Source organism: Theobroma cacao, chromosome 1 (assembly GCF_053813885.1).
Source record: "Theobroma cacao isolate CCN51 chromosome 1, ASM5381388v1, whole genome shotgun sequence".
Taxonomy (NCBI): domain Eukaryota; kingdom Viridiplantae; phylum Streptophyta; class Magnoliopsida; order Malvales; family Malvaceae; genus Theobroma; species Theobroma cacao.
The window spans coordinates 37,755,516-37,779,080 of record NC_142639.1 but is presented as its reverse complement, the minus strand read 5'-3'; the positions used below and the strand labels follow the sequence as shown (position 1 = coordinate 37,779,080).

Below are 23,565 nucleotides of genomic sequence, written 5' to 3'. Positions count from 1 at the left end.
GATGAATTTGAATTCAAAAAATATAGTCGAGTGCAATTTTCTTAAAAAACTATTGTAAATCTTTCTTTTCATAGATTTACATGTTATATAAAATTATTTTCTATTAACAATATTTTAAATATTGATTAAATTCAATATATTAGTTTTTAAAGTTTTTAATCTTTATTCGTCTGTCTCTAACCCCTCAACAAAAATTGACTAACTCCGCCACTGCTCAAGGATATTCCTTTATTCTTTGAGAGCTACAGCCAACTACAAGTTTTTCTTTGAAAAGCTATAGGCTACTACAGTTATACTCAATTAAAATAATAATTACTTTAGTTTTTGATGAATATACATTTTTTTTACAGTCCAAAAATTTAAAATAATATATGTGCTAATTAAGAATGGTTGAAGCATATTTTCATATATTATGAAATATCTAATTCAACTTATTCAAAAATTTTCAAATTAAATGTGAGTTCACAACATTAATTTTTTTAGTGGGTGCATACATTAATTAGATATTTAATTTTAAGTTAAAATTAAAAAAAGGCTTTTTCTCTCATTTCATAAAGTTTATGTTGTATATTTTAAGATTTGAATCAAATTCCTTTGAAACGAAAGTTTAAATTTTATAATGTTAGGGTGACATTTTGGGGACAAATACATCTTCTTTCTCAATAAATAAATAAAATGCCACACAATCAAAATCAATGCAAATAGATGTATATATCTTCTTCTCAATAAATATATAGATTGTCTACATGTTTCCTTTGGGTTAAGAAATCTAGAAGCACGTACTCAAATATTTAGTTTAATGATAAATAGATGTATCTTTTTATTTAAATAGTTAAATTTAAAATACTCATTCCCTAAATTAAAAAAAAAGCCATATATATACATTCATCATGCCAAGATTATCAATATAAAAATCTGTTTGAAATCTACAAGGACAATGGATGTCATTATCATTTTATATTAATAACTTTAAAGAAAAGCGTGTTTAAAGTGTATAACTTTGGGATTCAGAGGAATCCCTACCAACAACGCTTTCTATGTTGTTCACATACCATAATAAAATAATAACAGATGAGAATCCTTTCCTCACTTAATCAAGTGATTAACTTTGAGTTTAATAATATAATATTCAGATTCTGCATAAATCATGCAGAAAAGTGGCCAGTTGCTGTTTTTATACCAGCATAAATATTGTACCTTTAATTTTCTTTATTTCTCTTTTCCAAGTGGCTGATGATAGTGGTAATTCTAAATGGTTTAATTGGATGGTTTTCTGTTTTGGTGGGTCTGGAACCTTAGTGTACAGAATAATAAGTCCAAAAGTATAGACAGCTCTGAAAATTCAACATGAAAAAAGAATGGAGTATTCTTATGCAACATGAGTATGCATGTATGATGTATGCACTTTTTTAGTCAATGGCAACATACCTTTTGTTGCCAATTGAATTATTGGCTCATTCTGTATTTTCATATAGGGTTTATATTTGATGTATACATTATCAACAATTATATGTTATCATCTAATTATGAGTAATTTTTTAATTATGAAGGTCTTTAAAAATAAATGCTTTAAAATTTTAATTATGGAACAGGTAAAATTTAGAAATATTTATTTTTAAGAATTTTTAAATTTTGAAATTACTCATTAATGAGATGGAAATTAGTTGACTAATAATAAATAGAATGTATACACATTGAATATAAACCCTTTCATGTGTTTGTCGATTATTACTTTTTGAGTTAAATGCATTAGTAAATTATCTTCTATCTATCACATAACCTTTTCAAGATTTTTGGTTTTGATTATCTAACTCAAAAAATGATGTCTTGATGACCGGCGTTTATGTGATATAATTTGTATAGTTATTACTCGTTAAAAGATAATGAACCTCTCATTTTGACATTTCACGTCATTATATATCAACCTCAAATAATTGTTTTATCACTTGACAATGATCAAATGAAAATAAAAATTTAAAAAAAGAAATTATTTTTTTTTAAAAAATTTTCTTGTCACATGAACGTATCTACGTGATAAGAGAGCAAATGTAAATGTTATGCAAGAAATTTGTTATTTTTTAATAGTTTAGTGAGAGCAATAATAATATTTATAAATGTTGGTAATCAAAACTTAAACCTTATATCTCAAAATTAAATCATCCAAATACAAAAGAATTCAAAAATTAGGTAACTAAAAAGATAATTGATTGTAAATGCATTGATGTGATCCTTAAAACATTAATTTAAAAGCCACTCAAACTTATATGTTCCAAAAAAAAAAATGTTACCTGGTTCCAACCCAGAATTGGGAAGACTCAAACTGCTTTGACAAGATAACTGCATAATTGAAAGCGCAAATAAACTAGAATATATTTTCTTTTCTTCCCTTGTTTTACTATCGATTAAACTATAGGCAAATTTGGTCCTTTTCCAAACATTCTCCGTACCCTTTATGGATGAGCACTTCATTGATCCTTTCTTTTTCTCTTTTGTTTTCTTTTTCTTTTTCAGATTTGACACTTTGAAGCTCCACATGACACTTTGATTCATGTTCAGCATGAGTAAGGAAAATGAAATCGAAAACCCACTAAAGCTTATTTCTTACAAAGAATTTTGCAGAGGGAAACAACTAAGGTAGGTTTATATACGCAGGCAAAAGCCAGATATTTTTCAAACAAAGTTTTTCTTCTTTTAATTTTTATTTTTTCTACCCTCTCTTTTTCCCTTTTATATTCATATAAGAGAGTTGCACGCAAATGATTTTGTCTAGACGCAGGACTTTATTCTTACTCATAATTGAGAGTTGTGAGGCAAAGACAAAACCACCTGTCCAAAAAGGTTGATCAGTCATTTTCTCTCTTCAGCAATCAACTTAAGTGGTAGGTCCACTAATGATGGATATATATATATATATATCTTTACATGGATTGCTACCACTCTAGCAATTATGAAATCCTACTATATGTTAAGTAATTAACAGCACTATTTTTTTCCCCAAAATTGCTATATACAACCAGAGAGCCGTAGTCTTGTGGAATATGGGATGCTCTAATGGCTGTTTCTCACTTGTGTATATTTGGAATTTGGAAACATAATGCAGACAAAAAATGCAAGTACCATTGAAAGAGACTGTCAGCTAGTCAAGCTGCTAGAAATCTCTGGTCCTAATTAATTCCCTGCAGAAGAAGACTTGGAAGGGGTAGCATAAAGCAATGCTAAAATAGCATTCCTGGTAACTCAGGTAAAACACCTAACTGGTAGCTATATCTTTCTTCAAGAACTGAAATTCAAGTTCAAATCCCCTCTCTCTAAATCAACTGCCATTAAAATATAAGTTCCTGATGATTAGCCTAATAATAGGTTACTGGATTTTTGAACAACAATACAAGGTTATGGACTTCGATCCTCTTTAATTGTGAAAATTCCAAGGGCTTAGATGCCCATACCTGACGGGTGTTTTTGAATGCCTTGAATACCATTACAGACAATTGGATAAGTCATTGCTACTTTTTATCATTATGATCAAGATTACTGTTAAGCAGAGACAACTAAATTAATGTGCATCTTCCACTTGAATCTCATATCTTCACTAAGCAATCAGATTAGGCTGCTGTCGAAACGCCAAAGGGGCACTCAAATGAGAGCAGCCAACCACTGATTCGATTGATGGTGGAATAATGTTTGAACTCCACAAGTTAAAAGTGCAGGTTATGATTGATTCTACTGACCCAACAATAAAAAACAATAAGAAGAAAACTTGCATTGGAGACGAATTAGAGGGGTGCCGTTTGTTGTTCGCATAATTAACAGTATTAATCAAGCCTCTCCCAAAAGTTTTCGAGCTTCATTTGTGGTGTAGAGTAATGGCCTGATAAAATACTCGTTGCGACCACACGATTGGAAGCTTCGGAGTAATGAACTCCGTCCCAGACTATAGATCGTGATACATTGTTGCAGATGCTGGAACCAGGCTGGCCGCACGTTGCTTTTTGATCGTAATTATTTGGAGGTCCCCCATAGCCACAACAAGCCATAAATGGATACTCAAAACCTACATGATTATTTAACATAAAAATGAAACCACCATGGAAAAAAGGTGAAAGAAGAAAGTCTAGTTCCATTGGCATCATTTATAAAGAAAGCTCAAGCTTACCATATTTTTTGTACTTCGTGAAGATATTGTACTTTATGGTGTATACATCTATGTAGACAATGGTTGCATCCTTTAAAACAGTTCTCATTTCTTTACAGATATTGCGCAGGCCTTTATTGAAGGCTTTTGCAAGATCATTATGGACGCGGAAGCATCCAATTCGATCGAGATCCTTGTTAGTATGAGAATGTAATGCAAGTTCTTTTGGAGCACATCCCAATGGACCGGTGTTGTGTATCCAAAATTTTCTGCCACCATATGAATATATGTTCTGCAGATGCAAACAGAGGGTTCTATTGGTACAGACAGAACCGGTAATCTGACACTTAACCCAAAATTAGTTTGAGGTAATTCAATTGATGAAATGAGATGGACTCACTTGAATGGCTAATTTGATTTCTGCGAGAAAAGAAGGGATTTGTTCTGCGACTGGTTCGTATGTCAAGTTTGATGCATACAATGCCATTAACAAATCATTCTGTCCAATGTCAATCGTGTATAGTGCATCGCGAATCCCCTTTTCATCTATGAAATCTCCTAAACCTGAGTAAGATGTTTTTTAAGCAACAGAGATGAGTTTCGAGACAAAATTTATTGATCTAAGCTGACATAAATTAACTTACCTGTTGTTTGGAGTTCAAGTGATCTATTTTTGAAACGAATGAATTGGAGAACTTGAACATCCAGAGCAAAAGGGACAAACTGTGGCAGAGTCATTGCCCCACTTACAGCAAAGTTCACTCCACTAGTGAAGTTCGGTGCCAATGAGTCTAAATATGGGCTTAGATAACTCAAGTTCAAGTGTTCACCTAACAGCGAAAGCAAAAATTTGAATACAGAATGGCTAAAATGCATGCAACAGAGAGGAGAGAATAAATCCCAAGTTTTCATCTTTCTCCGCTGACTTTATCACCAGTTTTACTTTCATTGTTTCTTCTGTTTATCATTATTGCAGAAGATGGAAGATATAAGCTAACATCTGTTGGAGCTAGCCCTAAACTTTAAAGTTTAACCAGTGCTTGGAAAATATGGTATAAAGTCGGTTGAGACTTGGGAGAGATTGACTTACAGAAGAAGTCAATAATAAGACGTCCATCCCCTAGCCGTCCAGTGCCTCTATGGAAAAATGTGATGCCGTGAGGAAGCCCAATCGGAAGTCCAGTTCCGGCGAGCACTCCTCCAGTATCAGAATTCGAATCACCAAAATTAAAAATACGTCGTATACCTGCAGGGCTGGACTCTGAAATATCTGTCATAGCAAGGAAAATCCAAATCCAGAGATGCAATATCACGTGTTTAGAAAATCCTACATTATCCATTTCCTCGCTTCTCTCTACTTTTTTTTTTTTTTGTTTTTGTTTTAACTCACCAAGATTGATTCAACAAGTCATTCTGTCAATATATGGTCCTCTTACGATACATCGAATAGACTAGTTAATCAATTTGCTGGCATTGACTTTCTATCTGATTTGTTTAATTCAATCCATCAGTTCAAAAAGTCAAAATAATTTGCAACTTGCACCACTTGGAAGACGAAGTCTGAAGTTCACGTCAAATGGAAATAGTTTAAGTAAAAATATTTCCTTCCAAACAGTTCCCCATGTGATTGTTGAGTATACATTACTGATTCCACTGTGAGATAAGAATTCACATGGAAATAATTAATAAACTACTCTGTGTTTTATCACCGCATGACCAAACCAGGTGTACCGTTCCGTAACGTATCTTAATTCTCTCTGCATTTAACACTAAATTTCTTGCTTTCCTTTTGTAGGTAGAGAATTCACATTTTGTTACAGAAGAAGTTAAAATTAACTCGAGGACTGGAGTAATTAGTAGAGAGAATTTTGGAAGCGAAAACGGCATTGGCAGCTTCTGTGTAGTGAACTCCATCCCAGCTTATGAACTGAGATCCTTCATTGCAAACAGTGTGGCCAGTCCGGCCACAATTGATATTGGTATTGTAGTTGTACGGTGGCCCCCCATTGCCACAACACGCCATTAATGGATTTTGAAAGCCTTTAAGGTAAAACAGATCATCAACGTAAGACATGCCCTTAAGCTTATGACAAAAGAACAGGAGACAGAACTGAGAACTGAGACCATACCGTAATTAGGGGCATTGGCAATGAGATCATACTTGATGGAATATAGGTCGACATAGACAATGGTGGCATTTGTCAGTTGAGGTCTCAGTTGTTCACATAAAGCCCGCAATTGTGCATTAAATGCTTTTGCAGCATTGTTGAGAGGATGGAGGCAGCCATGCTCATCAAGTTCACTGGCATTTTGGCCATGCAGAGCAAGTTTTTGGGGGGCACATCCGAGTGGTCCCGTGTTGTGTACCCAGAAATTTTTCCCACCACTTTGATATATATTCTGTATTTAAGATTGAAGAAAACAATAAACATCTTAGACACATGAAACATGACATTGGGTTTTCATTATTTAAATAGAATTGGGATTTGCATCCTCTTTTATTCCTGCAAAATCCCATATATATAGTTTCTATATAGTGTAGGATATTTCAACTAAACTGATGGGTGTAAGGACTGACCCAAATAGCATATTTGATTTCAGTGATGAAAGAAGGAATTTTATCAATGACTTGTGCGTAGGTAAGGTAATCAAAGGATCCAGCTAGATCATTCTGTCCAATATCAATTGTATAAAGTGCATTTTGGAAGTCCCCATCACCAACCAAATCTTTGTAGCCTGAGTTGAGGGGTGAAGTTGAATATCAGTATCATTCTTGGCTGAATTATCTAATAAATAGTCATCAAAATAAGTTTTTCTTCGATCATGTGAATGCTAACATACCTTTAGACATGAGTGCTGGGGAGCGAGCGCGAAAGCGAAGGAACTGAGAAACTTGGACGTCCAAACTAAAAGGGACAAACCTAGGCAGAGTGGCTGAACCACTAATTGCAAAATTGGCTCCGTTGCTAAAATTGGGCCCCAAAGAATCCAGATAAGGAGTCAAATAACTAGTATTCAAGCTTTCACCTGCAACACAATTTCTGGGTATGTTACTGGCTTGGCCTTTGTTTCCAACAATTATCCAGCCTACTTCAAAAAATAAATAATGTTGGGTTAGCTAGAAAAGATGAAAACTAAATTGCCTCGGAACCGGAAGAACTAAATCTTGGGCCGGCTGTCCTATTTGGTAGTCTAATTCGAAGATAACTAGCCCATTCCTCTTGATTAAAAATGTGGGCTTATCAGCTCTAAAAGTTGAACCAGGTTGGGCTCCCCACTGCTTCTGTTTGAAAAGTCTGATCCAGCTAAATTAAAAGGGTCCATACTTTAATGCTCACAAATGTCCCAGGCACCGACTAGCGTTGGGGTGGCACTGTGCCCTTCCTGCCGAAATTGCTCGAGGCAGGAAGATAGCCAATTCAGGGTTAATATATAAAAGTAATATACATATGACATATATATACATCGAAAACTACAAAGTTTTTCTTGGAAAGGCGCCGATGACAAGTTTGTCTATATCTGAAAAATAGCTATGTATGACAATTGCAGTTTATTTGAATAATAAAAATCATAACTATTCATCTTCAAACTTGCTATAATGATCATCATTATCTACAATAGTTACTTTAAACTAGATATAACAATTTTGAATGCCATTCATGCATTTTATCTCATGAGTTCCCATACATCTCTAGGGAATAAAATTAAGGATTTCATGTTGAACAAGTATGGTGACAAAGGGATACGTGAAACTGCTGAACTTACAGAGGAAATCTATCATCAATCGTCCATCGGAAAGACGACCTGCTGGTTGATGGAAATACGTACGCCCATTCGGAGGTGCAAAGTTGAGTCCTAGACCATCTGCAAAGCCGCCGGTGTCCGAATTAGAGTCGCCGAAGTTGAAGATGATGGGAGTTTTGGTGCACTGGCAATGGACTGGGAGGGGGAGCGGGGGGAGAGTACAAAAAATCACATGAAGTGTGAATAAGGGATACATAAGAGAGCATCCTTGCTTCGGTGCCCCCATCTCTGTACTGTACTGGTTGGTTTGCTTTGACTAGAATCACAAATGGTTATATTTATACACATTAAAGGTATGGGGTACACTACAGCTAGCTAGAGGAGATTGAATTTCCATTCACCAGGCAGTTATTGTATAGGTAAAGAAATTATGAAATCATTGTCTTTTCCAAACAGATGAGGACTGATGGTTTCAGGAAATTACTGTGTTAAAAAAAATAAAGTACAAAAAACCAACAAAAGAAATAGGCGTCAAATAGACCAAAGACCATGCATTTAATGGATGAAACCTATTATTTGAAGAAAATGTATTATTTATGGGCCTAGGAAATTTAATGTGATGAATTTCTGGCCATAAACCAGAGAAGTCATGGTACTTTGCACCAGCATATACAGCTGCTGATGCATGGCTTACAACTAGCAAGTGGGATTAGTCATTTCCATTACAGAGTCCATCGCACTAATTTTCTTTTGTTTCCGACAGAAGCTTGATGGTTGAATTGACAGAACCAAATGCGGATTGTTAGGTAAAAAAACCTTTAAAAAAAAAAAGTCGGAATCAACTGCTAACCCTGATGCAAAACACGCATAAGCAATGTCAAGACAACTGCTAAACAATAAAGATGATTCATGAGTTTTTGATTTACATTCAATTTCCGTTTCCCAATGTTTAATAATACAAAGTCCGTGATAAATCTTTTACCCGCGGAATAATGATGACTTGCAAGAGCTTGCTAGCTGCTTTGAGTTAAAAAGTTCAGACCGATTTACCATTACCTGCTGAAACTGAAATTGATTCATATCTTCACGTGTTTACTGTTCAGTGAATGTTTTACAAGGGTTTATCAGTCGGCAACACAATTTTTGGTTTTATGTGATTTTATGCAATGATGGGGTGTTGAAGACCATTTTAGTTGGGCTGCATATTTCTTGGAAAGGACCTTCCTGTAATCATTTTTGACATGTTGAGAGCTGCTATTGAACTTTTTTTCACTTAGAATACAGATTCCAGCATGTTCTGCCCTGCTCAAGATGAGTTTGTTGACTCACAAATCACAATATTCATCAAATTCAATTGACTTTAACCTCTGCCCCGCTAGCCTGCTTGCACAGGCATGCTTCAAAAGGAGACACGCGGCAAATAGAGATTGAGCCCCAGTGCAGCCGATATAAACTAATCATGGTTAACAAAACAGACACACCTTTGCTATTATTAGGAGTTCAAGTATAACAATGGCAGAACATTGTATAATCATTTTCAATGCAACATGATCTCTACATGCTCAAGTAAGTGATAAAGTGGAGCAGTTAATTCAGTAAACTACAACTGAATTGGCCATCTGATACAGATAGCTTCTCAGCTTTTGTAACTGCATCTAACGGAAGAGGTGCAAAGCTTCGAGATGGGCCATAGAAGTGTGGGAAGCTGTTGGAACCATCTACAACCTCATATATCAATCCATCTCCAAGCTGCAGAAGATGCACATGTCAAAAGGAGCTCTTACAAATCATGACTTTGAGCTAGCAGGGAATGACTAATAAACACAACTTAACAAGTGAAATGTTAGTATATCATTATTCCACTCAATTCAAGGATAGAGAAATGATTGTCCTTTTCAACTCTGAATTAGACATATCCAATTCAGCCTTCTTTTCTTTTAATTGGCAACTTTAGGATGCAAAACTCATAAATCTCCAAAGAATTGGATTGAGAAATAAATTACAGAGAAGACCACATATAGTGGCAAATCAAGACACTGACTATCAGCCTAACTGTATTTTCTGAGATGATAAGAGAATGGCAAGAAGGTTTGCAACCTATTCTCCTCCCACCCACCCCCTCTGCGGCAATTAAACAAAAAATATTTCACCCTTTTAGCTGCTTCTCTTAGCACCATTTATAATAGAAGCTATAAAGCTTGAATTGCTTTGCTGCTTTTTTTTTTTTTTTAACTCGGACACAATTGTGCAAAATCTAAAGAGAGTAATACATTGTACAAGTCTTTCCCCCTTATTCTATATTTTTTCCATCTTAAGCAACACAGAAGAACCAATAATCTTAAATTGCTAAGATTTCATCAACTAAGATATTGTTGCAAAAGATTTGATGACATTTGACATGTTTTAAGCAAAAACAAATATCTCGTATCATTTCCAGCTATGAAGATTAGAGTTTAAACCAACCTAGTACTCTTGCTGCCTTGATAACTATAATTGCAAATGCATTTTTACATTTCTAATTAAGACCCAACATCAAGACATGCATGTTCCATAAATTACTGGCAAGTTCCCATTAGTTTTATTATTTGTGTTCCTTTCAACTTGATTTCTAACATTAACTAGCAAAGACGAGAGTAAGATATGAAGGATTTCATTGGCAAATATATTGTGCTTTTTTTTTTTTTTTTACCTTCTTTGCATCAATCTGAAGAAGGTACAAATCCACCTTGACGTTAGAGAAAAAATTCTGCAATGTCGGCTTTACCTGCAATAATTACTAATAATATAGGAAAAACATGATCCAATTACATGTATTAAAATATCAGAATTTGAAGCCCAACAAAAAGTAGGGACTGGAGAGAGACCTGATGAAGCGAGCTGAGGTGAATGAAACCAGAGGACTTGTCAAGGTCTCCGCCAAAAACAGATTCATTCTTTTGCAATGCTTCCCATTCCTCAGCCGCGCTAATCCTGTACACGAATTCTTCCCCTTTACTTGCAGCCATTCTTACTAACCCTTACGCTGCTGCAGCAGCAATAGCCAGCCAGATGGTTTGGCTCTAATCAAAGCAGACCTAGCAGGGCTAGGCTTGATAGTATTAGTATGGACGTGTTAGTCCAGCTTCCCTTCAATGGGCTTCTTTTCCGTAGCCCATCTACATAAAGTGCTTTCCAAGGCTTCAACATCAAGCGTTTGCTCAAAAGCCTAAGCTGACAGCATTGCGTCAACTACGAGGTTCTGCTGCACGGTGCCCAAAAGCCACCTTTCTTCTTTTTTCTGTTCTTCAACGGCCAAACATGGCTGCTATAGCAAAAGCAAACTCGCTTACTCCTCTTCATTCTCCTTCTCATCGCAACGACTATCCTCTCATTTATAGTTCTGTACTTCCCAGCTTTAGAGATTCTCGTTTATCTAAGCTTAATGTCACCCTGAAACGCCCGAGAAACGCTTCAATTCTTCCTGTAATCAGAGCCCAAAGTTCTCCTGGTATGAATGGATAGCTTAGCAAGCTGAAATATACCTTTATGTTTATTTACTTCTACTGTAATTTTTTTTCTACAGCGGAGTATCAAATGCATCATGGATGCCTCCAATTTACTGAGTTTTGTGTTTTCATTGCTGGTAGATTATACCCCCGATTCAAAATTTTATAAAGTGGAAGCCATTATCAGGTGTTGTTCATTATATTCTTTTTCTTTTCTCTTTTGAGAGCGTGCGGCTTAATCAGTTTGTTAGTTTAGTTTATCTAATTTTATTCTGCTTTCTTTTGCTTATGCTGAATTTTTGAACGGAATAGGCCCTGGCGAATCCAGCAGGTTTCGTCGGTAAGAGCTCCTAGACTTCACAACTAATGTATGCATAGTAATTTATAACTAGATTTCGGTTTGTGTTACTGTACTGTCAGTATGTAGTACTAAAATGTTGTAACAATGTATGTAGCAAATGTTACTTAAAATTTGCGCCTTTGGTCCTCTCTCTAGTATACTAGTACTAATTTCGAGCATTACTTTCTCTATTCCTTGTTCAAGTATACCATCAATAGAAAAGATTGTTACGATTGTGAAGAATTCTTCCAATACTCTTTGAAGTCAAGGCAATGCCTTGGCAGAAGAGTACCCATGTATTAATGGCAAGGGGATAGTTCATACTGCAGAGATTGGATTGTGTGTTAGCATAAGCTGGGGGAGTGGTTCAATCAGAATTGGGGAAGTTTTGGACCGCAAGGTGATAAAGCCATAGTATCACAAAAAAATGCATTGCTACTTACTCATGTTTGATATTCCTTCTCATGACTTCAAGAATAGTCACATGAAGTTCAAGCCTACATTGTCACTGTTTCAAAAGATTAGTTGATTAGACTTACTGTGTTATAAAAGTGTAAATGCATTTTGGTTGATATTGAAGAGCTCAGATTGTTTGGCCAAACCGAGGCTTCTTCATCAAACAATTATGCTTGTCGTAGTCTTGAAGTTTTAAGCCTGTGTTTATTTTTGTTTCAAGCCCCTTTGTGTTACTCAGGAGATGGGCAAACACCCTTGTTGGATCTAATTTTTGGTTTCTTTTCTGAAAACAAAGGCTCTTCTGAAAATGGGTATTCGTGGTGTTACGGTTTCTGATGTTCGAGGCTTTGGTGCTCAGGGGGGTTCAACAGAGAGACATGGTGGTAAGCTTTTGTCGTATTCATGGAGTTGAAAGTTTTGCGTCTTTCTTCTTTATTTTGATTTACATATTTAAATTTATATCTATCTGATGGCAATGATATTTAGCAATTCAGCAGATTATAGTTGATGTATCTTATTCAATTTCTCCACTCTTTCATAGCCAGACTTCAGTTTGCTGATACTCTCCTTTTTGACTATTTTCTTCATCTTTATTGTTCTGCAGGCTCTGAATTTTCTGAAGATAAGTTTGTTTCTAAGGTCAAGATGGAGATTGTGGTGAGCAAGGACCAGGTATATACATATAAAATCCGAAGAGTCATTTCTTCTAAATATGAATTATTTGGTGGTACATTTGTGCTCATTTCACTTTCATTTCTAAATGCTTATCCTGTGAAAGGTGGAAGCCGTAATAGATAAGATAATTGAGGAAGCAAGAACTGGAGAGATTGGTGATGGCAAGATTTTTTGTAAGGATTTAAACCCTTTCTCCTCAGTTTCTTAAAATGAAATCCTTTAATTTCCTTTTTGCGGAATTTTATGGCTCTGAACTATCAGGTTAAGTACAAAACCTGTTTCTGGTTGTGGGAGGGGGGGCAGGTTGAGTTATTGGTATTGCCTTTGGAGTTTTATCCCATATACAACATGAGGGGATTACCTAATGTATTTTGATCCAACTATTCATTGAGAGGAAGCTGGTTTAGTTGCCAACTCAAACATGACTTTACGGTACCACATTTGGGTAGCATGTAAAGTTCATTGATGAAATGAATTTACTAATTTTCCAAAAAAAAAAAAAAATAGAGTACAAAAGCTGTTTAATGAAAACTTTAACTGACTAAGTTTTGTTTGGAACTTTCTAGTCTTTTTCTTTCATGAACAGAAGGTAGTTTTATCACCACAGATATGTGGGAAGACATTTGGTGTGATGGGGAATATGGGATCAAATTCTCCATGTTTGTGCGGACATTTGACAAAATGGGAATATTGATCAAATTCTGCATGTCCAAGTCTAATTGTCAGAAGCATTGACAGCTGTATCATGATAACTACCATTAATTGAACAATGTTTGCTACATAACCTCACTGACTACAGTGTTTTAAAATGGTCTCTTGCTCTTTTTTGCTTCCTGTGTTGTAGCCACATATGCAAGAGTGAGATTGTTACTTGGAGTCCAGAATGATCTGATTTTCATGCTTATAAATGAAGAATTTAACCTGTTTATGTTGATTAATACTACTTATTAAACTTATGATCAAACTCCTGATGATGTTCACTGGTGCTACAGTGGTCCCTGTCTCGGATGTTATAAGAGTTCGCACAGGTAACTTTCTTATAACCATTTGAGATTACAGCAACTGATCATTTCTTTGCTTTAGGAAAACCACAGCCTCTAAGGGTGCCTTAAACAACTGTATATGCACAACTTTCAGGTGAGCGTGGAGAGAAAGCCGAGAGAATGACAGGAGGACGTGCTGATATGTCAGCCACTGCATTGAGCTAAGTTGCAATATCAGTGCTGCTGATTAGCATCAAGACCTTTGTTGCAGATCCTGCTTTAATCATAGTGGCTGCTGCCTGTAGCAGACATTTAAGCTTACGACACTGCCATTGTTCTATGTAATATCAGATGATGAATAAAATTAATTAAGGGGAAATACCAGTTAAGTAGTTTTCCATGTTATCGCAAATCCAATAATAAAAAGAATTGAATAATCGAGAAGATTATGCTTTTTCAGATTTGGACAGCTTTAGTGGAACATTCCTTGTGCTTAAAAGGGAGAAGGTGGAGAAATCCATATGGAAGAAAACAAACAATTCTTTGATGGTGTCTTCTGTGGAAACTTTGCAGCCCAAAGGGGATAGGGAGTCCATTCTTTGGGATTAGAAAATTTATATGTTTTTGCAACTGTTAAAAGGTGTGCGTTGATGGTCTCTTTTGCTAGGCTGCCTTATTTTATGCCAACATCAACATGTTCTTTCTGTACCATCCTGTTCAGCCCCTGGTTCCATGCTTTTGGTGTCATTGGATCATGAACCTTCTTTTGGGTAAAAAAGTTCAAGGCTGTGGCTAGAGTTGTGGACCATAACATGGAGAATAGCTGCGGGTTCACTAATTAGAACGCCTCTCAGTTTTCCTAATGGGAGGGAATAGGATAGGGAGGGCAATATAGATCTTGGTCTCCCCATTTCCTAAAACTATTAAAGCCATAGAGTAAAATATTATTTATTACATAATTATTAAATATTCGAAATTACCATTAAGGGCAATATGAGATACGCGCTGGATTTACAAGAAAGGTAAAAATTGAAGACCAAAATAAGTAAATAAATTTTATTGAAAAAAACTTATTTTTATTCAATTATTTTAAAACTCACTATCTCCGCAAGGGAAACCGACCTCCCATTTACCAAACAGACTAGGAACGACAACGCGTTCAAATCAAGCGTCGTCATAACGGCGTCGTAGAGGACAATGCTAACTAACTGCCAAAGTTTTCTGAAAAATCAAAAAGAGCAGACGGTGTTCCGTCAACCTAAGATCCTGTTTGGATCTATAAATACCCAATCTCCAAATCTGCGCAAAACATTGAAGGACAGCTCCTCTGATTTTGAGAGGGGGAGATCTTCGCTTCTCTGCTTCGTTCGATTACGCGTAATAACCGCTCGCATTTCTCTCAGGCAAGTCTTTCTCTTTCTTCTCAAAACCAACAAGATTTTCTCATTTCTCACTTTATTTTGCTCTACTTTAGCCGATCTCTCCCGATCTGCCTTTTCCTTTTTCAATGTTCTTCAAAATTTCACGTCAGTTTTGCTTCTAAATTGTTTTAAATCTCTTGAATTTTCAATTCCTTGCTTAGTTTCATCTGATCTGAGTCTTGGAAGCGTCGTAAGTTCGTTAAATTGCTCCGATCTACATTTTTCGAATTGAAATTATATCGTAATAGATTGGATTCAGATTTTTATGTGTTGATCTGGATCAATTCGGGCCTGGTTGGTTGCCGATCGTTCCTCAAACGATCTTATGTGTTTTTGGAATTCTAGCCGTTGGATCTGCTCTGATCTTGAATATGCTATATTTATTTTGATTTCAAATTAAATCGATGATTTTGGTGTTTTTGGCAGACGTGAAAAATGGGGCTGTCTTTCACAAAGCTATTCAGCCGTCTTTTCGCCAAGAAGGAGATGCGTATACTGATGGTTGGGCTTGATGCTGCTGGTAAAACCACCATTCTTTACAAGCTTAAGTTGGGAGAGATTGTCACTACCATTCCCACCATTGGTAAGTCCTGTTTGCCTTATGAATTTTAACATTTCTTATTCAAATGAATTTTAACATTTGTCATTCAAATGAATTTTGTGCCAAAGTAGGATATTTCTAATTATGATATATATCCTTGTAGGTTTCAATGTTGAGACCGTGGAATACAAGAACATCAGCTTTACTGTTTGGGATGTTGGTGGCCAGGACAAGGTAACTAGGTTTAGTTTTAATTGTAAAGAGTGCATGAAATAAAAAATATAGGTGTCTTTCCTTATGTTATGTTTATTACCTTCTTCGCTATTGTTTCTGTTTCCCCTTGTGAAAAGGAGTGGTTATCAATTATCTGAAAATTTTAAAATTATCCAAAAAAAGGAAAAGGAGTGGTTATAAACGGCATTTGTGCTTGTCTTATATAATCTATCAGCAATTAAGCATCTTGATAACCTGAATATATGTAGTCCTTTGAAGACAAGTCCTCAATATGCCTGATAGGTATATGCGAAGGTTAGCAGTTAAAATTGGACCTTATGTTTTGAGTATATCTTAGATCTTGTTAGATCTGTTCGAACAATGAAAAAGTATTCATAGGTTTTTGTTTACCTTAATTATTCCACTAGCTGATTTGCTTTGATTTTCTCTGAATAGATCCGACCATTGTGGAGACATTACTTCCAAAACACACAAGGACTTATTTTTGTGGTTGATAGCAATGATCGTGATCGTGTGGTTGAAGCTAGAGATGAGTTGCACAGGATGTTGAATGAGGTACTTGAGCATAAATTTTCTTATAGCTGGTCCTGTGATTCTAATGAACATGACTGTGGAATTATGAAAAGTTGCACTCTGGAGGGGGTTTCTTGCTGAAATTTACCGTATTATTTAATTTGCATTGCAAGGATGAGTTGAGGGATGCTGTGCTGCTAGTATTTGCCAACAAGCAAGATCTTCCAAATGCTATGAATGCTGCTGAGATTACTGACAAGCTTGGCCTTCATTCTCTCCGCCAGCGCCACTGGTAAGATGAATCTTTCTCTTTCTCTCTGTGTGTGCATATCCAAGTATCTTATCCTCTCTGTTTGTGGATATCTATGACGCTTTGTATATTATGTATTTTGCAGGTATATCCAGAGCACATGTGCCACTTCCGGTGAAGGGCTGTATGAGGGACTGGACTGGCTCTCAAACAACATTGCAAACAAGGTAAGCTCATGCATATGACTTCGATAATAATAATTAAACCTGAAGTAGCAAATTGTAAGCTTTTGAATTTCTTCAGTTTCTCCTTCCTTTTATTTACTTATGCTGATATATGTATACAATTGCAGGCATAGATGGCATAAGAGAGTTGTCTCACTAATGCTGGCCCTTTATGGAGTTATGGATGTCTACCCGGTTTAAGTGTTTTGGTTTCTCATGTTTCTTTGTTTCTTGCAAACATTGCCATTTGTTACTTGTAGTTTAAGAATAATCGATAAATTTTCAGTTTCAATTATGGTATTATCTCGATAGCTGCAAAAGAAGAAAAAAAAAATTCCCCAAGTTTTGTGGCCCTTCTTTTCTTGGTGGAAATTAATGGCTAGCCCGTTCCATTACTGTAATGTTAAATATTCAGTGTAAGTTTTTTCTTTACATCGTATTCTTGAATATGCTGGTTTGAGACCAAGCACTTGCAAATATCTGATTTATCAAAGACCTGATCAACTGATGAGTGTTTTAAAGACATTCTTTAAGATTACCATATTAGGTAATAGCTTTTTACCAGTGTATTGAATTTATTGTATTAATTGTTAATTTTTGCTTAATATAAGAATATTGCTATAAATCTTAAAAACGCTTTTAGGACACGTTTAGGTGATGAATGACACAAGTAGTGTGGACGAGCCTTTCAAGATGATGAATGGAGCAATTGGGAAGCCACAGAAAAGAACAAACAGGTCGCCTGCGTTGGCCCAAAACATGGTTCAGGGGTAATTTTACAGACATCACTCTCAGAGACTGATTCACAGAATGAATATCTTGAGCATCATTGAAAATGAACATGTGACACTGCAATTCTCCAATAACAGCTTACCTTCCAGGGATTAAAATTCCAGCTGAGCTATCACCGGTAGATAACAGTGAGATGAAGTCAAAATAAAAGTTGTAATTCAAGGCTGCCACACCTTGCTCGTGCTTCCAAATCTAGAGAATAGGAGGGTTAAATTAAAATATAAATAAAATATCCCCAGTTTGAGCCCAGATCACTAATTAAGGTCTTTTACCAGCTTGCTAAAAGTTGCTGCAGTAAATGAACATCGCATAGAGAAATCACATTTGCTAAATTCAGAGGCAATCTGAGGCTAGTATGAGAAGGGAGAGAAATCAGACACCCCTACAGCTCCAGATTCTGTGAAAAATATGTAGAGGAAATGTTTCAAATGTCAGCTTCCTCACATCCAGTGAGACTATCAGTTCCATGTGCTACTTGAGAATTCCATAGGAATGATAGGAACTGAGATCAACTTCCAGATGGAGAAGCAAGTAAGTATGTTGAAACAAAATACTATTCCGGCCATTGTGCGATAAGAAATGAGACCAACTCTGCTACCTCCAACAGAGTATCACAGCATACATAGGGGCAGGTAAAAGTATTAACCCCTCCGTTGTCTGACAGAGTTATTGACATCGTTGTAAAAACCAATTGAAAACCACTGGACTAGACCAAAACAAGTCAAATGTTCCAGGACCAATAGCCCCCACTTGGTGATGGATTGAAGAACCAACCCAAGAATACGAACATAAAATAAGTTTTCACATGATACTACCACCACAGTTGCCACACTAGTTAGTTTTTGCATGATTAACATTAAGTGAGTCTATTTCTACTGTTTCTTTAAGGTTCTCCTCACCTCCAGGAAGCTGGATTGAAGACCCAAAAACGGCCATCTTCTCTTTCAAGTTCTTAACAGCCTCATGCTTGTTTGCCAATTCCATGAGCACCTTGATCCTCCTAAAAGAAACATTGCTAGGCTTATGGCGCTTCTCTATCATTTCCAAGAAACACTTTTCTGCTTCCACCAGCTTCCCCATATCACAGAGCAGATCAAACAACACATCAGATACCAAAACATAAGACCCAAAACCCTTCTCCACCATGTCATTCCACAACTGCAGCGCCATCCCCACCTTTTCATGCCTCCTAAACAACCTAATTAAAAACATACAAGATTGTGTGTTTGGCAGGCACCCAGAATCCATCATCCTCTGATACAAACTACATGAGCTTCTCAAATCATTTGACCAATAAAAGACCCTAAAGAACAGATTGTAAGTAGTTGCATTGGGACTCAAACCCTTTCCCACCATTTCATCCATCAAATTATAAGCATCACCAAGCCTCTTTGCTATACAAAAATTTCTAATGGCAGCATTATACGCGGCAACATCTGGGTAACATCCATGCTCCTTCATTTCCTTCAAAACATCTTTAGCTTTATCAGGCTGACCAACCAACCCCAATCCCCCAATAATACTCGTATAAGTTATCACATCAGGCCAAATTTCCTCATCTGTCATCCTTTCAACCACCCTATATGCTTTATCTATATCTCTATTCTTACAATACACATCAATTAAACAATTATATGAAACAACATCCGGTTTAACACCCAATCCCCTCATTTCATTGAAAAACCCTTCAGCTTCCTCCGAGGACTTCCACCCAGACAAAAGTATATTAAAAGTCTGCAAATTTGGCCGAAAATCATGCTTTAAACTATGATAAACATTCCTAGCATCCTTCATACACTTCTCTTGACACAATGTCCTTAACAAAGCATTAAAACAAGCTGTATCGAATTCAGAAACGAACTTCTTAAACCTCCTGAAACTATCTACAGTCTCTCTAACCGAACAAACCTTAGCAATTCTAGCTAAAACAACTTGCATTGTTCTTGGGGTTATCAAAGACTGATCCTTTCTCTTAATATCAATTAAAACCTCCCAAATTTGATAAAATTTACGGCTTCTACCCAAAATATAGAGCATAGTATCCAAAGAAAAAGCAGTGTGATAAAACCCTTTCCTTTTTCCAGTATATTTAAAGAACTCAAAAGCTAGTAAAGGATTTCCATGGCTAAACCGGACCCTTTTTAGTACTTTATCGATTAAACCATTTGAGAGAAAAATCCCAGTTGATTTTAACGACTGGGTCAAGTTTTTTGAAGAAGTCGAGCTAGCTATGATGCGGTAGACGATGTCAACGTCGTCGCTTGAGGGAGGATTGGAATCAGAGCAAAAGAACTTGAAGGGAAGGAATGAGAATGATGAAACGTACCTTGAAGGGGATTGGTGAGACAGAGAGGGACGAATTATCATTGCTTATTTTGCGATATCTGGTTAATAGATAGTTATGGAGCTTCTTTTTTTTTTTTTTTTTTTTTTGTTGTTCTTTTTGTTGCTGTGATTTTGCTTTTGGATTTTGCAGAGTGAGGGAAAGGATTGGAAACGAGGGAGCTCCTGCCTTTCGCTATTGGCAAGGCTGAAGCAGTAAAGCAATTATTGTTAAGCGACAACGTTTCAAGTGTCATTCAAACGGCTGCGTTTTGATCTTTTAGGTTGCACTATGCACACCCAATGACCTAATAATGAAAATTGACTTATTTCATTGATAATGTTAACATTATAGTCTACGCTCTCTGGGATTTTTTTTAAATAAAAAAATTATTAGATTACAATAGGAATATAGGATTATGATACAGTTTTAATTCTCATATAGAATATTTAGAATCTTTTATATATTTTTTATTATTATTTTTCTTTATGTTATAATTTGATTTTTTTTTATTTTGTCAATGAATCAAACTCTTTCTAATTAGTATAGATGCCTAGCTCAGTCGATTTTATTATCAAGGAATTCTTCTTTTCCTTTACTTGAAGAATAATAGAAAAGGTATTGCCTTATTCTAACCAATTTTAACCATTAAAACTCCAAGTGCATATTTATCAAGGAGACATTGTTTGGATATTCATTGGATTATATCAGCAATTACAATCAAAACAAATCTTCCCTCTATTTTACCTACATGATACATTTTTATACAAAGAGGAAAATGTAATGGGAAGTATATATATATATATTTATAGTAATTTTCTTTTATCAAGTATAATTTGAGACAAAGGAGATTAAATTCAACTCTTTTGTATCTATCATCAGATAAATACAAATATTTGATGATAGTTACAATTTAATTATTCTTGTTACTCAAGTTACATACAAGGTATAAAGAGATATGAATATAATTACCTTCTTTCCCCTTTATCTAATTCATTCCCATGTCAAATTGGCATTTCTTTATTCTTACTTCTGTTTCATGAGTCGACTGTTGATTATCAAAATGATTTCCAACAACTTGATAACATTGGTATCGTCCTCTGCTATCGACGATGTAGCTATTGGATCATTCCTTCTATAAATATTGATGACAATCGATAACTGTGTTAGTTCCATCCTTAACAAAGTTAAAGGTGTCCCAATATGCATTTTTAGACATAGAACTAAATGCACCCTGGAACTTTTCCAGTGAAGTTTTGTAATCAGTTTGGCAAACCCCTAACGTCGATCGCCATTGAATTTGACGGACAGCCTGTGAAATAGCGATCAAGGCGAGGCCACGCAAGTTAGCTGTAATTGCACGAGTGTGGCTTTTGATAGTTGAAGTGTAAATTTTGCTTAATAGATTAATTCGTTTTGTTTATTTTGAAAAATTAGATATTGATCTTGTTTATATTGAGAAAGACATTGATACCCTTTTAATATAAAGTCAATAATTGATGAATTAGAATTTAGACAATTTTCTTAAAACATTATTGTAAATTTTTCTTTTCTCATTCTTTTTCATTTACATGTTGTATAAAATTATTATCTATTATGAATTGTGAATTCTTTTATCGTTAATTAAACTCAACATATTAATTTTATAAATTTTTAACTCTTATTTCTCTTCGTCTTTAACCCTAACTCTATCCTTGATGAGTAAAATTTCAGCCATACTTCATCAACACACCCTATCGCTCTAAAGAACATATTCTTAACGAATCCTTCCCATTTCTAAGCATTCCTCCTATACCAACCTAACTCAGGAACTTACTAGCAACTTCATCCCCACTATCTAATCTACAATCATGCTTGAGGCCGGCCCTTGGGTGAAGCCACTCAAGCAACGGCTTTAGGCCTCCAATTTGGAGAGGTCTCAAATTTAGGAAAGTTTTATAATTTTATAATAATTAATTATATTAAAAAATAAAATACTTAATAATTAATAAAATTATTTATTCTTCCACTTTTTTAATTATGTACTTAATAAATTTTAATTTTTTATCATTTTTTAATTTTTAGAATGTCATTAATTCTCAACTATATTCTCTAATTTTCAATCAATTAATGGTCATATGTATTTAATCATCTCCAACATATTTTTTTTTTCACTTATTTCTCCCATTTCCAATTAACGTATTTAATAATTTCTAACCGCTATTTTTTTCCTAAATAAAACTAATTTTTTTTCAATGTATAATATCTACTTTTGAATTCTTCTTTTCTCATTTGCTCTTTCTTCTTTTAACTTTAATTTTTCTCTAAAGAATATACAAGAAATTTGTTATATTATTATCTTCATAAAACCATGAGCCTCATTCGCAGTTTGCAATAAGCATTCAACAATTACGTACTATTGTTTTAGTATTTATAGACTTTTTTACTTTAATTTAGAGTTTATATTATATTATTATATTGTCTTTATTTTATGTGATAATTGATTCATTTGATTAGAATTTTTGATTGTTGATATTATATTAGCCTTTTAAAAAATATAAGATAATTAATATAGCTAAATATTTTTGTACCTCATAATAAATATTTGAATATGTTAAATAAAAAATATGAATCTGGTTATTTAAAGCTTTAAAAAAAAAAGAATTGAAGGTTTAATACAATCTAAAAAAAGAGCACTTGATAATTTTTTTACAAGTAATAAAAATAATGAATCAAAAATTATTAATGAATATCCCTTAAATGAACAAATTAATAATCTTGTAGAGTTAGATGATGATGAAATACTAGAATAAGAAGTTGATAAAGAGATTCAAAATGATCTTAAAAATCAAGATGAAAAGAATCAAGTTATTACTTTAGATGATTCCATTTTTAAAAATATTTATGATCCAAGTCAAAGGACAAATTTTGATACAAATTTAAGAAATTTATTAGTAGAAAAAGGTCCAATTAAAGTTAATGATTTAGATTTTCTTGAAGATGAATTTTCAAGACATTTTTCTACTACATATTATATTCAAAAGTTGGAAGATGGGAACACGCATGAAAAAAGGTGTATAGTTCATTCAAAAGACTTAGAAAGAGTATTTTGTTTTAGTTACAAATTATTTAATTTGGCTTCTAGTACAAGTAAACTAGCTAATGCTGGCACGAGAGATTGAAGAAATTTTAGTGCTAAGCTTAAGAGTCATGAAATAAGTTTTTGGATTGATTTAAAAATGAGATTATTAAAAAATAAAATAATTGATAAAAGTGGTTAAAAGCAAATAAAAAGAGATGAAGAACATTGAAAAAAAGTATTAACAAGAAATCTTGTTATAGTAAAAGCTAGGATGAATTATGATTTTTTAATAATTTTTTTAATTTTAATAAAAAAAATTTATTTAAATATTTTGTTTTAAGTTTTTGAACTTATTGAGTCACCTTTGATTATGCTTTTTTTTTAAAAAAAA

General features: G+C 34.6%; 6 protein-coding genes across 9 annotated transcripts; 2 read left to right on the top strand and 4 right to left on the bottom strand.

Moving 5' to 3' along the window:
• Nucleotides 1–3,549: 3,549 nt before the first annotated feature.
• LOC18613763 (GDSL-like Lipase/Acylhydrolase superfamily protein) lies at nt 3,550–5,512 on the bottom strand. The gene is made up of 5 exons (XM_018120891.2): nt 5,223–5,512; nt 4,777–4,962; nt 4,533–4,696; nt 4,154–4,424; nt 3,550–4,051 (listed from the first exon to the last, which is right to left on the bottom strand). The coding sequence occupies exons 1-5, from the start codon at nt 5,470–5,472 to the stop codon at nt 3,813–3,815; spliced, it is 1,110 nt and encodes a 369-aa protein (XP_017976380.2). The 5' UTR covers nt 5,473–5,512; the 3' UTR covers nt 3,550–3,812.
• A 186-nt stretch (nt 5,513–5,698) lies between these two features.
• On the bottom strand, nt 5,699–8,313 carry LOC18613762 (GDSL esterase/lipase At1g09390-like). Its single transcript, XM_007051157.3, has 5 exons — nt 7,898–8,313; nt 6,974–7,159; nt 6,711–6,868; nt 6,262–6,532; nt 5,699–6,172 (listed from the first exon to the last, which is right to left on the bottom strand). The coding sequence occupies exons 1-5, from the start codon at nt 8,160–8,162 to the stop codon at nt 5,937–5,939; spliced, it is 1,116 nt and encodes a 371-aa protein (XP_007051219.3). The 5' UTR covers nt 8,163–8,313; the 3' UTR covers nt 5,699–5,936.
• Nucleotides 8,314–9,339: 1,026 nt separating this feature from the next.
• Nucleotides 9,340–10,958, bottom strand: LOC18613761 (dihydroorotate dehydrogenase). The gene is made up of 3 exons (XM_007051156.3): nt 10,741–10,958; nt 10,566–10,640; nt 9,340–9,625 (listed from the first exon to the last, which is right to left on the bottom strand). Exons 1-3 carry the CDS (start codon nt 10,879–10,881, stop codon nt 9,464–9,466), a joined length of 378 nt encoding a protein of 125 aa, XP_007051218.3. The 5' UTR covers nt 10,882–10,958; the 3' UTR covers nt 9,340–9,463.
• A 119-nt stretch (nt 10,959–11,077) lies between these two features.
• Nucleotides 11,078–14,274, top strand: GLB1 (nitrogen regulatory P-II-like protein). The gene is made up of 8 exons (XM_007051155.3): nt 11,078–11,363; nt 11,503–11,548; nt 11,674–11,701; nt 12,453–12,540; nt 12,762–12,829; nt 12,936–13,005; nt 13,825–13,860; nt 13,970–14,274. Exons 1-8 carry the CDS (start codon nt 11,174–11,176, stop codon nt 14,038–14,040), a joined length of 597 nt encoding a protein of 198 aa, XP_007051217.3. The 5' UTR covers nt 11,078–11,173; the 3' UTR covers nt 14,041–14,274.
• Nucleotides 14,275–15,060: 786 nt separating this feature from the next.
• Nucleotides 15,061–17,430, top strand: LOC18613759 (ADP-ribosylation factor). Its single transcript, XM_007051154.3, has 7 exons — nt 15,061–15,218; nt 15,663–15,819; nt 15,941–16,011; nt 16,447–16,566; nt 16,698–16,816; nt 16,920–17,001; nt 17,127–17,430. The coding sequence occupies exons 2-7, from the start codon at nt 15,672–15,674 to the stop codon at nt 17,130–17,132; spliced, it is 546 nt and encodes a 181-aa protein (XP_007051216.1). The 5' UTR covers nt 15,061–15,218; nt 15,663–15,671; the 3' UTR covers nt 17,133–17,430.
• On the bottom strand, nt 17,244–20,311 carry LOC18613758 (Pentatricopeptide repeat (PPR) superfamily protein). 4 transcript variants are annotated; one of them, XR_016027894.1, is made up of 3 exons: nt 18,690–20,311; nt 18,063–18,187; nt 17,244–17,982 (listed from the first exon to the last, which is right to left on the bottom strand). XR_016027894.1 is itself a non-coding variant. In XM_088808990.1 (2 exons), the coding sequence occupies exons 1-2, from the start codon at nt 20,155–20,157 to the stop codon at nt 18,141–18,143; spliced, it is 1,515 nt and encodes a 504-aa protein (XP_088665116.1). In that variant the 5' UTR covers nt 20,158–20,311; the 3' UTR covers nt 17,244–18,140. The 4 variants fall into 4 exon arrangements, 3 of the variants coding, with proteins under 3 accessions (XP_088665116.1, XP_088665094.1, XP_088665082.1); XM_088808990.1 differs by having other exon boundaries at nt 17,244–18,187; XM_088808968.1 differs by lacking the exon at nt 18,063–18,187.
• Between the last annotated feature and the right edge of the window lie 3,254 nt (nt 20,312–23,565).